Source organism: Geotrypetes seraphini, chromosome 15, assembly GCF_902459505.1.
Source record: "Geotrypetes seraphini chromosome 15, aGeoSer1.1, whole genome shotgun sequence".
NCBI lineage: Eukaryota > Metazoa > Chordata > Amphibia > Gymnophiona > Dermophiidae > Geotrypetes > Geotrypetes seraphini.
Window position 1 is genome coordinate 25,627,524 of NC_047098.1, and position 15,776 is coordinate 25,643,299.

At 45.5% G+C, this 15,776-nt stretch overlaps 1 protein-coding gene across 4 annotated transcripts in view; it reads left to right on the forward strand.

Annotated features, from left to right (window-relative positions):
- UBE4B (ubiquitination factor E4B) overlaps window positions 1-15,776 on the forward strand; it is a 137,310-nt gene that overhangs the window by 85,345 nt on the left and 36,189 nt on the right. For all 4 annotated transcript variants that reach the window (XM_033921512.1, XM_033921510.1, XM_033921511.1 and 1 more), the window contains 2 exons: window positions 5,163-5,263; window positions 5,884-5,998. In XM_033921512.1, the coding sequence (XP_033777403.1) occupies window positions 5,163-5,263; window positions 5,884-5,998 (216 nt within the window). The remainder of the gene's footprint in view (window positions 1-5,162; window positions 5,264-5,883; window positions 5,999-15,776) is intronic.

Consider the following 15,776-nt stretch of genomic DNA (forward strand, 5'->3'; position numbering starts at 1 on the left):
GGTATCCTCTAGTCCCTATACCCAATTTCTTCATGACAAAGTGCTGTTACGGACTAATCCTAAATTCCTGCCCAAAGTAGTCTCGGCCTTCCATTTGAACCAATCCATTGTGCTGCCTACTTTTCATCCGCCCCCTCACCCTTCGCCAGAGGCCGAACGACTCCACACACTGGATTGTGCCAGAGCTCTCTGCCTCTTTTTGGACAGAACTGCGACTCCTCAGCGCCCGTCTCAGTTGTTCCTCTCCTTCCGTCCGACTTCCTCTCCTAGACCGGTTTCGAAGTTGACATTATCCTCTTGGATTACCCAGCTCATTGCGTACTGTTACGCCTCCGCCCCCGGGCCTGCTCTTCACGGCTCATGACCTCCGAGCTATGGCTACCACCTGGGCTAACCTTCGCCTCGCGCCTCTCCAAGAGATCTGTCGAGCGGCTACCTGGTCCAGGATTCATACCTTTGCCAAGCACTACTACCTTGATGTGGAATCCGGCGCAGATGCATCACTGGGTTCTACGGTCCTGCAAGCGGCTTTATGAGGCGTCAACTTCCCTCCTCCTCTCCGTCTCAGGTAACAGATCTTTATTATTATTATAATAGCATGTTGTTATTCTGTTACCTTCAGCTCGGGAGGCACCTTCATGTGTGGCTGTAAGATCCCTGTCCAGGGAGAAATAGAAGTTGCTTACCTGTAACGGTAGTTCTCCTTGGACAGATGGATCTTACAGCCACACAATCCCGCCCAGCCTCCCCTATGGTTGCCGCCAGCTTTGTACCTAACTGTGTTTGCCGGTTGGGGGTGTGCTTATATAGGGGCCAGGTGGGATACTTTAGGGCGGGAGGGCTGGCACATGCACAAAGCTCTTTAGCTTTGCAGCTTTTAGACTGCCGGGTCGGCTCCGTCACGGGGACGTCACCTTCATGTGTGGCTGTAAGATCCATCTGTCCAAGGAGAACTACCGTTACAGGTAAGCAACTTCTATTTCTCACTCTCCTGTACTGGTGAGACTTCCTTTTGTTTGCAGATTTAATTCCTCTTCAGTTTGTGACTTCCCATTGACCACAGTCTTGGATCATTTCCTTGCTCTGCTCTCCTTGGCTCCAGGCACTTTCCTATTTTCTGGGACTGGTTTCTCATCCTCTTTTGCACTCAGCACATACCTTGGCTTTCACAGATTCCAGACCAATGGCCACTTTTTTGCCTGCAGAGTCCACATGTTGACCCTGAGCTTTGGAAGCCCAGCAAGGATCATAATTTGAAACCTCAAAGATTACATGCTGAGTGGGAGAACATGTTCTAGCAGACTGGGGCATAGGAGCACGCACTCATACTAAGCCACTGTGTTCTGGGCTGCCTTCTGAAAATTGTTCCAGTAGCCAAGGAGCAAGCATCCAGCTCAAAGAGCTGTTGAGACCTGGGAGGTGGTTGCAGAGTTTTACCAAGAGTAAAGAGGGGATCAAGGATTCAGCAGTTACACAAGAAGAAAGCAAGGGAGCCAAACTAGGAAACACACAGTTTGTAAGACAGCATATCCCTTCTCCCCCATCCTCAATACTACCAATGGTCTCCTGCTACCTCTTTCTGCTGCCATGCTACTTCTTTAGGTTCACATAGCCCAGTGCCTCCACCATTTCTGCTCTGTGGAATATAATGGGGGAACAATATCTTTAATTTTTGTGAGGGATGGGAACCGTTCTACTCTCCACTCACTCTTTGTTCAATCTCTGACCACAGCTGCTCTCAATATCAGAGCTGCCAAGAGAAAGTAAGTTTTAAAATTTCATCCTTCCACAGCCTTCTCCCATTTCCCATCTTTCTATTAAAATACCTTATCTATCCCTAGTGCCTGTAAGGTTGGAAGAAAAGAGCAGATACCAGCAGCTATCCAAAATGTACCAGCCTAATTTTGCAGTAATATATCTCCCACCCAGTGATTCTTGGGCTCACTCAGTTGTGGGAGGAGCAGCTGATAGATTTGAATAATGAGCATAAAAGTCTTAACATTATCTTGTTGCTTATTCTTTTTTTTTTCTATCTAGTCTTAACCTTTCTGCCACTTCCATCCCTTTCTTTACCCCTTAGTGCTTCTTCCCTGCAGCCTGATCTCTTTTCAAAACCTTTTCTCAGTCAATCTTCCCTATCTGCCACCGCCTCCTCTTACACAATTCCTCTCCCAATCTTCATCTGTTTCTTTCTTTAGCCCATCCCTCACCCACTTCTCTTTGTATCATAGCTCATGCCCCCCCAGCTTACATTCACTTCAGCTCTGTTCTCCCTTTCACAGTCCATATCTGATCCCTTAGCCTCTTTTCCTCTCACAGCCTGTGTCTACTCTTTCCTTTCCCTGCTTCTCTATTACTTTCTCGTTCCTTTTCCAGCGCCTCCCTTAGCACCTCTCTCTAGGGTTGTCAGATTTTGTCCTCAAAAAAGAGGACTGCCCCATTTCCACCCATGATCCCGCTCCATCCCACCCTATTCCACTCATAGCCCTACCCTATTCCGCTCCACAACCCCGGCCACATACAAACTTCATCTCTTTGAGGCTGCCTCTGGAGGGCATCTGTGCATGCACAGATGCCTTCCAGATGTGGCCCCAAGCTCAATGGTTTTCAAAACCTGGACAAAGTGATGGGTTTTGAAAACCTGTCCGGACACCTGGATAGTCCTCTAAAAAGAGGACATGCTGGGTTATTCGGACATCTGGTAATCCTACCTCTTCCCCTCTCTGTGGTAGACCAAAGGCAGGAAGCCTCTCTGACCTCCCTGCTGTTCTCCTCTGCTCCCTGCTATGAGCCTATTGCTCAGCTATTACTTAGCTAGCCAATAGCTGCAGAGGTGAGGTAAGACCAGTTGCTTAGGACAGTGTTCTTCAATCTTTTGACACCTATGGACCGGTGGAAATAAAATAATTATTTTGTGAACCGACACCGGTCCGTGAATCGGCAGTTGAAGAACACTGGGCTAAGTTGTGGACCAGACCCCCCCATCTCCGCGCCTCATCTGGAAGCCTTCCCTCTGGCGTTGCAACATCAGAGTGAAGGCTTCCGGTTCAGGTGCAGGACGCGCATGGGAGCCTCTTTGTGCACTACAGCACTGAGGAAGAGGGAGCCGGCCCGAAGACATGGACCGGCGGCTGTAGAGCACTGTCTGGGGCCTGATACACGTGCTGGCCCTGCGGACCGTCAAGAAATTTCTGCAGACCGGCACCGGTCCATGGACCGGTGGTTGAATAACACTGGCTTAGGAGACATCAACCTTCTGTTCTGCTTTCTCCTGCATCCTATTAGCTGGCTAAGGATGGACCAATGTTTGTTCGTTTATTAAGATTTGATATACTGCTCCAGCATTTTACTGGCCTAAACGGTTTACAATGCAACAATTGATTAATGAAAGGAACTCCATTGAAGATAGGAAAGATAGAGACAAGATATGTATATCCTAACAAGAATTCAGTGAGGATGATAACAAAAATTACCTTAAAAATAAAATAATAGTTAATTATAAATTAAACAAATTAAAAATTGATTAATTAGATTAAAATTAATAAAATAAAATAAATTAGTCAGTTATTAGATACTGATATTAGATTTCCGCAGAGGCCACAGGCCAGGGAGAGAAAGAGGATCCAGCAGTCAGCCATCTCCGACGGGGCTGTCCCACCAGCTGCACACCGCATCAGCCGTGCAACCACCACCTTCATCCTTGGAATGGAGTCTCCTAAGCCACTGGTCCTGCCTTCTTTGCAGCTTATTGATTGTCTAAGGCAGTGTTTATCAATTTCTTTAAGCCAAGTACCCCCTAAGCCTAACAAATATCAACCGAGTATCCCAGTCCTGCCCCAGCCCTGCCCCTCTCTCTCTCATTGTCCTGTCTTGAGAGATCAAAGCATCTCTCCCACCCCCTCTACTGCCACATCCAACATTTCTCCCTTCCTCATTCCACGGAACATATGCAGTATTTTTTACCACTGCCCACCAGCTTCACCCCTCACCAGCAGAATGCCACATTTCTCCCTCCATCACTATGTCCAACATTCCTCCCTCTTGTATCCCCTTCAATCTGCCCTCTCCATCATCATATCCAACATTTTTCCCTCTCATCCTTCTATTCCTCTCTCTCTCAATTTTCCTTTCTTCCTTTCCCCATATGCACCATCTCTCACTCACACTCTCATGTCCATCAATTCTCCCTTTCTGTTCCCTCCCTCCTATGTCCCAGATTAGTGCCCCCATGTTCATGCCATGTCCTTTCCTTCTGTGTCGAGATTATGGCCCCTCCCCTCCCAAAGCCGACCTGTCCATAGAAGCCATAGGCGCCACAGGGGATCCCTTCTTGCCTCCCTTTCTGTCCACCTGCTGCACCCTCCAACCCTAGAAGCTGACCCTGCCACCTCGCCGGAGCCGACTTGCTCCATCAGCAGCATCCAGCAGCAACTCCACGCAGGGACGGGCCAGGGCGCATGCAGCGACTCACATGCACGTGGCTGGCTCCCAAGCCTTCCCCCTTCCCCACATCAATTCTGATGTCAGGAAGGTTCTGGGCCAGTCAGGCAGCAATTGGATGGCCTGGAATCTTCTCTCCGACGTCAGAATTAACATTGGGGGGAAGGCTTGTGGGCTGGCAGCGTGTGAGTTGCTGAACGCGCCCTGGCCCATTCCTGCATGGAGTTGCTGCTGGATTCTGCTAATGGAGTGTTTTGGCTCCGGCGAGGTGGCAGGGTCGGCTTCAGTGGTGAGGGGTATTGCAGTGGGCGGGCATTCAGGAAGACAGGGAAGGTTCCCCGGTGGCAGCTTCAGCAAGGGGCAGGCAGGAATTGCCGCCGGCAGCCAGGTCGCGTACCTCCAATAGGTGATCTGCGTACCGCGTGTTGAGAAACACTGGTCTAAGGAATGCCTGACCAGTAGGCTGCAGGGGGAGCATGAGCAGTGGCTGAGGAGACACAGCCTTACTTCCTGCTTTCCCCTGCAACTCTGATGTCTGGGCAGTGCTGGCGCCTTTGCATATAATAAATGTCACAAGACGCTGATCATGTTTTGGTGCTCTTGCTTTGTTTCTTGAACTCTCACACATATCTTAGCCACGTGTTCATATGTCATTTTTATTGGTTAGCATTCTTTTTCTTTGAGGTCTTTGTTATAAATATTTGCTTTCTCAACTTCATTAGATGTGCAGCCAGCCAGCTGTTAGCCAACTGCTGAGCAACATCCGGTCACAGTGTATTTCCCATGCTGCTCTAGTATTACAGGGTGCTCTCACCCAGCCCAGGTAAGTCTTTCTGACTGGTGGTGTTTTTTCAGGAAATCTGTATGCATTTAGATGGTTTATTTCATTTGTTGTGACAGATTAAAGGAGTCAGGAAGAAAAGGATGGCATGCAGGGATTTGGTGCATGTATGCACTTCAGTGGCAATGGCTTTTGAAATATTTAGGAAGGTTGGTGTGGCTTGTGTTTCATTTAAAGGTTGGGGTAGGAGATAACTTTGCTAGCTCTTTGGGCTAGAACTGAAAAGAGAAAAAGGTGAGTAGTATGGGTGGAAACTGCCATTCTGTAGCAGGAAACTATGGCCTGTCTACCCTCATTACTTGGGTCAGCAGGTTTGGGACCCTTTGTTCTCTGTGAGCAGATATATATACACACTGTCCTGGGACTCGATAGCTGACATATAGATAAAGTGCCTGTGTTGCAGTGAAGGGCTCTTTTGACCTATTCCTTTTTTGAATAGTAGAAATTTTTTATCATGCTACAATGTGTACAGGTTGACTTTGTTCTGCGAGCATAAGCTATTTGTGGCACTGTCAATCCTGACTATAATGGTACATTTACAAATTTTGCCTAGATGCCCATGCTCTTTAACATGGATTACTTTGTTTTCTCTGTGCATACAGGTCAGTGCAACAGCAGTCTCTCCTAGTACCTTATATGCTTTGCAGGAACCTTCCATTTGGATTCATTCAAGAACTTGTTAGAACAACCCATCAGGATGAAGAAGTGTTTAAGCAGGTGAGAGGCTATATTGGGTGATAATATAATGGGTATTGCATGTTTGTGTTTGATTAGTAGAGTAATTGAGTGAACACTGTTTCAGATAGAAGTATGCCAGCATATGGAACCAGAGAGATCTGTATCTTCTTAAGAGCATATGAATTGCCATACTGGAACAGACTGAAGGTCCATCAAGCCCAGTATCCTGTTTCCAACAGTGGCCAACCCAGGTCCCAAGTACCTAGCTAAATCCCAAGCAGTAACACAAATTTTACGCTGTTCATCCTACAAATAAGCAGTAGATTTCCCCAAGCCATCTCAATAATGGCCTATGGAATAGAAAATTATCCAAACCTTTTTTTAAATCATGCAAAGCTTACTGATTTCATCATGTTCTCCGGCAACAAAGTCCAGTGTTAATTACACGTTGTGTGGAATTTGTTGCTTGAGAATGTGGTGAAATCGGTCTCCAAACAAATGTTCCAGCAGCTAGGACTGTACTAGCAAAAAACTGAATGTTAAAAAAAAGTATAGAGAAAGTATGCAGAGCATAGCTCATGGATTTCTTTTCAACCCCTCTGTACTTCATGTGTGTACATTATTTTATTTTTTTGTATTTATATACCACTTATAACTAAGTGGTGTAGATTCAGGTACTCGAGCATTTTTCCCACAGAATCTGAAACTCCTCACATAGAAATGGATCCCTGGTCTTATATGTGTGTGTGGGTTTATTTTCACACCAGTGTTTTTCCTCCATACGAAGTTCACCCCATTAGATCATAAGAACACAAATGTTTTATATTGGGACAGACTGAAGGTCCATCAGGCCCAGTATTGTGTTTCCAGCAGTGGCCAATTGAGATCACAAGTACCTGGCAATATTCCAAAAGAGTAAAACAAATTTTATGCTGCTTACCGTAGAAAAAAAAGCAGTTGATTTTCCCAAGTCCATCTTAATAATGCTTTAGGAAATTAACCAAACCTTGGGGGGGAGGGGGGGTTTAACCCTGCTAAGCTGACTGCTTTTGCCAAATTCTCTGGCAACTAATTTCAGAGTTTAATTACTTGTTGAGTGAAAAATATTTTCTCCAGTTTGTTTTAAATTTACTACTTACTAGCTTCATTGCATGTCCCCTAGTCCTAGTATTTTTGGAAAGAGTAAACAAGCGATTCACATTTGGCCCTTCTCTATATTTTTCCTAATTTTGCCATATCTTTAAAGATGCATTGGCCAGAATTGCACACTGTGTTTGAGGTGCAGTTGCACCATAGAGCAATACTACTACTACTTATCATTTCTATAGTTCTACTAGTCAAACATTGTGCTGTACATCCAGTCTCTGCTCAAAAGAGCTTACAATCTAGTCAAGACAGACAAACTGGATAAGAAGGTGCATCTAAGCACAGTGCTCAGGTAGGGGAATTTCAGATATTGGTGCTTAGTAGGTAGTTTGGAGTTTGAAATTGAAAGCAGCTTCAAAGAAGTGGGCTTTGAGTCTGCATTTGAATACAGCATGAGACAGAGCTTGACGTACTAAGTCAGGCAGTTTGTTCCAGGCATACTTTGCAGAAAAGTAGAAGGGATTGAGTTTGGAATTGGCCATAGAGGAGAGGGGTACAGATAAGAAAGACTTACCTGATGAGTGGAGTGTGGGGAGAGAATGAGAAAGGAGAGATACTGAGGAACTGTGGAGCAAATACACTGGTAGATCATTAAGAAGATTTTGAACTGTATAAGGAAACTTATAGGGAGCCAATGAAGTGACCTTAGGAGAGAGGAAATGTAGGCATAATGATGTTAGCAGAATATGAGGCATGCAGCAGAGTTCTGAACAGGTTGAAAGAGAGAGAGATTGTTTAGCAGAAGGCCAGTGAGAAGCAGGTTGCAGTAGCCTAGGTGAGAGGTGATGAGGGTATGGAAGAGGTTCTTGTAATTTGTCCATTTAATGTTTACACTTCTCAATAATTTAATTTTAACTTTTTATTTTTTTTTTTTAACATTGTGAACCGGCCAGGTGTTCTTCGATGGTCGGTATATTAAAATTAATAAACTTGAACTTGCACTCAGAAAGGAAGGATCTGATTTTTAGTGATATTGTAGAGAAAGAAAGAACAGGTTTTGGCAGTCTGTTGGATATGTGAAGAGGAGAGAGATGAGTCAAAGATTACCCCGAGGTTGCGAGCTTATGAGACAAGGAGGATGAGGGCATTGTTCACAGAAATAGAGAACAGGGGAAGAGGAGAGACAGATTTAGGTGTAAAGATAAAAATCTCAGTCTTGGCCATGTTTAATTTTAGATGGTGTCGAGACATCCAGTTAGCAGTCTCAGACAAGCATGTTGAAACCAGAGATTGAATATATGTCAAGGTTTCAGAGAGAGATCTCTGAGTCGTTGGCATAGAGATACTGAATGCAATGGGAGGAGATTAGAGCACCAAGGGAAGAAGTGTAGATAGAAAACAGAACTTGTCCCAGGACAGAGGCCTGAGGTATACCGACAGCGGGATATAGGTGGAAGAGGATCCACCACAGCATACGCTGAAGGTGCGGATGGGAAAGACAGGAAGAAAACCATGAGATAGCAGAGCCCTGAAATCCAATTGAGGACAGTGTATCGATAGAGGTGTTGATTTACCGTGTCAAAAGCTGCGGATAAATCAAGAAGGATGAATCCAGAGTAGAGGCCTTTGGATTTGGCCAGGGCAGGTCATTGGAGACTTTCGTAAGGGCAGTTTCTGTAGAATGAAGAGGGCAAAAGCCCAATTGAAGTGGGTCAAGGATAGCTTGAGATGAAAGAAAGTCAAGACAATGGCGGTAAACAGCATGTTCAAATAGCTTGGATAAGAAGGGGAGGAGGGAGACACGGCGATAGTTGGAAGGGCAGGTCAGGTCCAGTGAGGGTTTTTTGAGGAGTGGTGTAACAATGGCATGTTTGAAGGCATTGGGCACAGTTGTGGTGGAGAATAATAGGTTGAGGATATGGCAGATATTAAGGATGACAATAGGAGAGATAGTGGTAAGTAGATGAACTGGGATGGGATTAGAGGAACAGGTGATGAGTTTGGAGGAGGAAAGAAAATATGCAGTTTCCTCCTCCAGTAATTTCAGTAAGGAAGATAAGGTGTCAAGGGGGAGGGGGTTGGTAGAGCGGGCTGGGAGAAGTGGTTTGGTTGAGAATTCAAGGTTAATTTTGTGAACCTTGTAGAAGTACTTAACCATAGTTTGGGAAGAGAGTGACAGAGGGGTTAGAGGTGGGGAGACCTTGAGTAAGGAATTCAGTGTGGCAAAGAGGCAGCAAGGATTAGAGCCGAGAGAGTCAGTCAGGCAGGTGTAGTAATCTTGTTTGGCAATTGAGAGAGTGGATTGGAAGAAGGTTAGAAGGAATTTGAAATAAATGAAGTCGGCATGAGTATGGGATTTGAGCCAGAACTGTTAAGCAGACCTTGCATAGGAGTGTAAATAAAGGATTTTGGAGTTTAGCCAGGACTGGGGTTTGGGGCACCTTAGAGCATGTGGTAGGGAGAGCAAGGGGTTTTAGAAGAGAATGGTATTATAGGACGAGATAGCCTCATTAACCGTCTTATGTTAACATAGTGGTAGAACGGAGGCAGAGAGAGTGTTTGGATCTAAGGCCTGAAGATTCCTAAATGTACAGGTGGAGATCAACCGGGGATGAGAGTGATGGATTGTGAATGTTATCAGATGAGGTCAGAGAGGGGAAGGACTGCCATGGAGAAATTTGTGATAGAGCAGTTGGAGAAGAAGACAAGATGAAGGCAGTGGTCATTCTGGTGGGTAAGGGTAGTGGAGCACAGCTGAAGATCAAATGAGGATGTTAGGGCTAGAAGCTTAGAAGCATAAGAGTCAGAAGGATTGTTAGCATGAATGTTGAAATCACCAAGGATGAGGGAGGGAGATGGATGTTCAAGAAAGAGGGAAAGCCAGGAATCGGGAAAAGAGGGACTTATCAGGGGGTTGGAAAATGACAGCTTTGCAGAGGGTCAGAGGTGCAAAAAGATAGATAGAATAGGCTTCAAAGGAAGAGAAGTGGTGAGACTTAGATGGAAGGAAGGGGTTGAAATCTGCAAGAGGGTGGGAGCAAGTAGCCCAACGCCACCTCCATAATCAACCATGTGAGGCATATGGGAGAACAGGTAGCCTTCATGACACAGGACAGCAGCTGAAGTAGTCATCTAGGCAGATCCAGGTCTCAGTCAGTGCGCGTAGACAGAGTGGACATTCCACAGGATACATGAGAAGAGCAGGGAAGAGGGGGAGGAAGGAGGGGGATGGAAATACGATTGGTGACATTGCAGTATGATCCGCATGAATAGGGTGAGAGTTGGTTGGGAGGATCAGGATTGGAGTTGATATCCCCAGCATAGAGCAAAAGAAGAAGCAAGATGAGTGTGAGAGAGAGAGGGGGGAATCAAAGAGGTGGGGGGGGGGGTCTGTTGCATCAGAGGTGAAATGCTCGCAGGGAGAATGGGGATGGCTGAATGAAAGGGAGAAAGTGGTGGAAGTTTTAAGACTGAGAAGAGGGTTGTGAACAAAAGGGAGGGCGAAGTAATGGGTTCAAAAAGTAAATGGTATAGTGTTGAGTTCAGTGGTTTGGGGTAAAGGGAGAGGTAGGAGAAAGTCAGTATCAGGAGCAGGAAGAGTGCAGAAGCCATTAAGGTGGAAGGAGAATGAGGAACAATGGAAGGAAACAGGGCTATGAACTAGTCTGACCATGAAGGTGAGAAGATGCATAGTGAGGGTTCATGCGCGGAAGGCATGCTTATGTCGGTGTTGTAGGAAGGCATTAAAACATTTTCATTTTTTGCATTCCATTCCTTTCCTGATAATTCCTAATATTCTGTTTACTTTCTTAGCTGCCACTGCACACTGAGCAGAGGGTCATTGATGACTCCTACATCCTTTTCTGGTGAGGGTTTTGTTTGTTTTTTCTTTTTTGCATTTTTGAAATTTACATTTCCCTTAATTACAAAAGTAATATAAGAAAACTATATATTTTTGCCCTGACGCTCATGTTATGCAGATCTGGTTTGTGTGCTGGTGGCATATCCTCTCCTGCTGCCCCTCTCGTCTGATCTTCTGACTCAGGGTCCCATTTCAATGTTCGATCCAGGTCCCTTTTGTCTTACGACTTGGCTCTTGAACGGCTCGCCTAAAGAAGAACAGTTATTTGGATAAGGTGATCTCCGCTCTCTTAGGATCTTGGAGACTTTCCACCTCTCGGGCTTATGTCTGCTTGGCGTCTTTATGAAGAGTGGTGATCTACACGTGGCATGGTTCCCCTTAGAGCTGCTTTGCCTGATGTCATGGAGTTTCTGCAGGATGGCCTGGAGCAAGGCCTTGCCTGGTCCTTCCTTTGGGTGCAGATTGTCGTTTTGTCTTCCTTTCGCGGCCTGTTGTGTAGTAAGCGCTTGGCCTCTTCTCTGGATGTGATTCGATTCTTGAAAGCTGCAAAATTGCTCCAGCCACTAGTTTGGCTGTCAGTTCCTGCCTGGGACTCAATCTAGTTCTCTCCGTGCTCGTGCGTCCTCCGTTTGTGCCTCTTGCCACCTGTACGTTGAAGGACCTTACTCTTAAGGTGGTGTTTTTGGTGGCCATTACTTCCATGAGACATGTTTCAGAACTGCAGGCCTTTTCGTGTAGGCCTCCCTTCCTGGAATTTTCTAGGGAGCGGGTAATGCTGTGGCTGGTTATCTCCTTTCTTCCAAAGGTGGTCTTGCCGTTTCATGTCAACCAGTCCATTGTCCTCCCAGTCTTGGGTAGTTGGGAAGGCTCATTGGAGCAGAGACAGTTGCGCAAGTTAGATGTCCATGGAGTCCTTCACTCTTGAGTTCAGCAGACCCAGGAGTTCCTTAAGTCAGTCCATTATTTTGTCCTCTTAACGGGCCCTTGTAAGAGGGACGGTGCTTCAAGGCTACCATTGCTTGCTGGATCAAGGAGGCTATCGCTTCGGTGTACGCTCTCCAAAAGAAGCCTGTTCCAGAATTTCTCAAAGCTTATTCCACTCAGGGTCAAGCTGCGTCGTGGGCTTAATCTTCTCTTGTATCTCCGGTGGATATCTGTAAAGTTGCAGTTTGGTCTTCTCTCCATTCCTTTGTTCGACACTACCATGTGGACGTTCAGGCACGTTGGGATGTGGTGTTCGATGAGCGTGTTCTTGTGGCGGCTCTTCGTGGGTTCCACCCATGATGGGTGCTGCTTTGGTACGTCCCATCCGTTTCTGTGCCAGTCTGGAGGGACATTAAAGAAGGAGAAACTAGGTCCTTTCCTGCTAATTTTCTTTCTTTTACTCATTTTGTTCAGTGTTTTTTTTTGTTTTGTTTTTTGCGAAGAGTATTTCTGTGGGAATTGGTTATTTTTAGTTGTTTGGGGAGTTTAAAGAGCAGTGGCATTTGGTTCAGCTGGTGAACTGTTTTCTTACTCTGTGGATCTGTATAGCACTGTGTGTGTCTGGTAGCGCTATAGAAATAATTAATAGTAGTAATAGTGTTTCTGAAAGGTTCATGTTCTAATCAGTATCCAACAGTGTTTTTTCCTTGTTTTCTCCATGAGAGTGTGGAGTTGGGATGGTGTTGTTTCAGCCTAGTTATTTTCTGCTTGGCTATTTGTTAATACTGATTGCAATAGGGATTGCACAGCCCACTTGTACTGTAGCCAAAAGTTAATGTCTCAGTCTCCACCTGCTGGCAGAGGAGCGTAAACCCATCCGTTTCTGTGCTGGTCTGGAGGGACTAAAAGAAAGTTGCCCCAAAAAGTTACCAAACACTTATAAGGGAAGCAAAGATAAAACGTAGCCCCCTTAGCTATTACTCGGCTTTTTAAAGTGAGAAAAGCCTTCCTCTGCAATTTGGTAGCTCTGGATGTATTCAGAAACACCTGAATCTTCTTTCCATAAATTAATGCCACTTTTTTCCTGAAATATGCTTTTAATACTGCAGATTTGTCTACTTCAGTAAGGAAAGTGACCAGTGAGGTAAATCTAGTTGTGATGGTATCAGTCGAATTCCCAAGGATGTCTTATCAGATCAAAACGTCCCGGAGGGGCCCTCATCCTTATGGTCATCCTCCACTATGTGTTTACTAAGCACATAACATTTCACTAAGAAAATACTTTCTGAATTATATAATCTTAATATCTTTCTAAAATATTTTCTAATCATGCTAGCCTATGCTAATCTGTATTCATGGACCAGACCAGTCAGACTAATGATGGGGGATGATAAGGTAGAGTGATGGTATGGAGTGAATTCATAGGGATGGATTATGGTTGGGTGATGGGGGAAATTTAGGGGAAGACTGATGTTAATTTTGTTTGTTATTCAGGTTAAACAGTTATTACATTTAAGGGTAAACTATATGCACATCTCCTTATGAGAGGCTTAGAGTGATATGAGTGACTAAAATTATGCCAGGATACACCTGGCGGGGCCTCCGTGTGTGCGGATCGCTGGACTTGATGGACCTAAGGTCTGATCCGGAGATGGCAGCTCTTATGTTCTTATGTCTTTTGTACTATTGCCTACAGTAGTGAATCGCAAACTGAGATTCCAAACTGAGATGCCTTCTGAGATTCCAAGTGTGCTGCGGCACACTGAGGAGGAAGAGAGGCAGGTGCCTGCCAGTTGACTTGCCTATGCGGTATGACGCCAGCGCTGACTAGTGCTGCCCGATTTGCCAAAAGCCTGCATGTTTCCCTCCTTCTCTCTAGCATCCTCCGGCTTCCCCCTGACCTCCCGGTCTCACCTCTAAAGCTAATTACGGCAGTCTGCAGAGGATCGCCGGTGCTGTAGCAAACCTTGCAGGCTGCCATCGGCCTCAGCAGCACGTTCCCTCTGCCTTGGTCCCGGGAGGCCAGAGGGTGCTAGAGAGAAGGGGGAAACATGCAGGCCTTTATGGGGGGGGGGGGGGGCTGGTGCAGAAGTACACAGAAGGAGAGAGGGAGGGAAGGGTGGTCCAAAGAGAGGTGCATATTCCAGACTGAGGATGGGGTTGGGGGGAGGGAAGGAAAGAAAATTGTTGCAGGAGGAGTGAGAGTGATGAGAGAGGGAGAAATGGACATGGGGTGGAGGAGAGGGAGTAATGGTGCATGGGGATAGAGCATGTTGGATTGGGGGGGTGAAAGGAGGGATGCCACTCGAGGGAAGAGGCAAGGAGAAAGAATGCAGGAGGCAGAAAGTGTTGGACTCATGGTGAGGGCGAGATGGATGGGGAGGACAGAAAGGAGGGAAAGAGAAATGTCACGTTTGGGTGAAGGGGGGAGAGGGCAAAGAGTGAAAAGTTGGACTCATGGAGAGAAGTTGGTTGGGAGAGGGATGTAGGACTGGAGGAGAAGCAGCATGCAGGAGGAAGAGAGAAAGAAATGTTGGACAGGTGGAAAGGAGGGAGAAATGTTGGCCTGGGAGGGGGCCAAAAAGGAAGAAGGGAAGGAAGATGGACTGCAGGGGGCAGAAAGGAGGAAGGGAGAGAGAAATGTTACACTGGGAGGGAAGGAGAGATGACTAAAGGAAAGGAGAGATACCAGACCAGGGAATGGAAGGGAAGGAGGGGAGTCTGATAGTGCTATAGAAATAATAGTAGTAGTAGTAGTAGTAGTAGAGAGAGATGCCGGTCTGGGAAGGTGGGAAAGGAAGGAGAGAGATGAAGGACTACTTGGTGGGTGGGAAGGAAGGAGAGAGAGATAGGAAGGTAAGGTAAGACATGGAAAAGTAGATTTTGAGAAGAAAGCTGAAAAATTGAATGTTAAGTTAATGCCAAAGATGGAAGCAACCAAACACTGATGGAAAACGTTTAGCTGTATATAGTTATAAATCCAGAGTACTTATAACCACATTCACTTTCAAAAAATCTCAGAATCAAATATTGATTTTTAACTCAGTCTCAGCCCCACAACTCCACCGCCTATTAGAAATTCACAGCGGGTCTTCTCCCGGGTCATTTCAGCTAAAAAAGATAAGTAGTTTTGAAAATGCACATGCAATTGAAATTGAATGTTTATTTAAATAAGTTTATTTAAATTTAGATTTAAAACCCCACATTATTTATTTAGATGAAATTACCACTAACTGGCTGATGATGAAGGTCCATTTAATGCTTCCCGCTGTGAGTTTCTAATAGGCGATGGGGCTGAGGCCGAGTTAAAAATCAATATTTGATTTGGAGATTTTTTGAAAGTAAAGATGGAAGCAAGGCAGGTACGTTAGATAGATTGTGAGCCCACCGGGACAGAGAGGGAAAATGCTTGAGTACCTGATTGTAAAAAAACGCTTAGATAACCTTGATAGGCGGTATATAAAATCCTAATAAAAACTTGAAAAAAAGAAGAAGAGAAAAACAGTCATTGGATAAGAAGGCACTGAAAACAGTTAAAAGTACAGAAAAATAAAGTCATCAGACAACAAAGGTAGGGAAAATGATTTAATTTTCAACATAGTGATTGAAATGTGTCAGTTTTGAGAATTTATATCTGCTGTGTATATTATGTGTATATGAAAAATGAATGCAAAAAATTGCATTACAATTAGTAAAGGGAGGTGGGATCTGGGCAGAGCTTGGGTGGGCCTAGGGCGGAGGTTGGGAGGTCTGTGGTTGGGGTACTCAGATGATATTTGTTAGACTTAGGGGGTACTTAGCTTGAAGTAGTTGAGAAACACTGTTGTAGTCAATCAGCCGGTGCCAGCGCCTCTCCTTCTCTCTGGCCCTCTTCCCTGCTGGCACCCCCTACTGGTGTCTCGGGGCCCGTCTGGAGGGCTTCTGCGCATGCATGGATGTTGACGT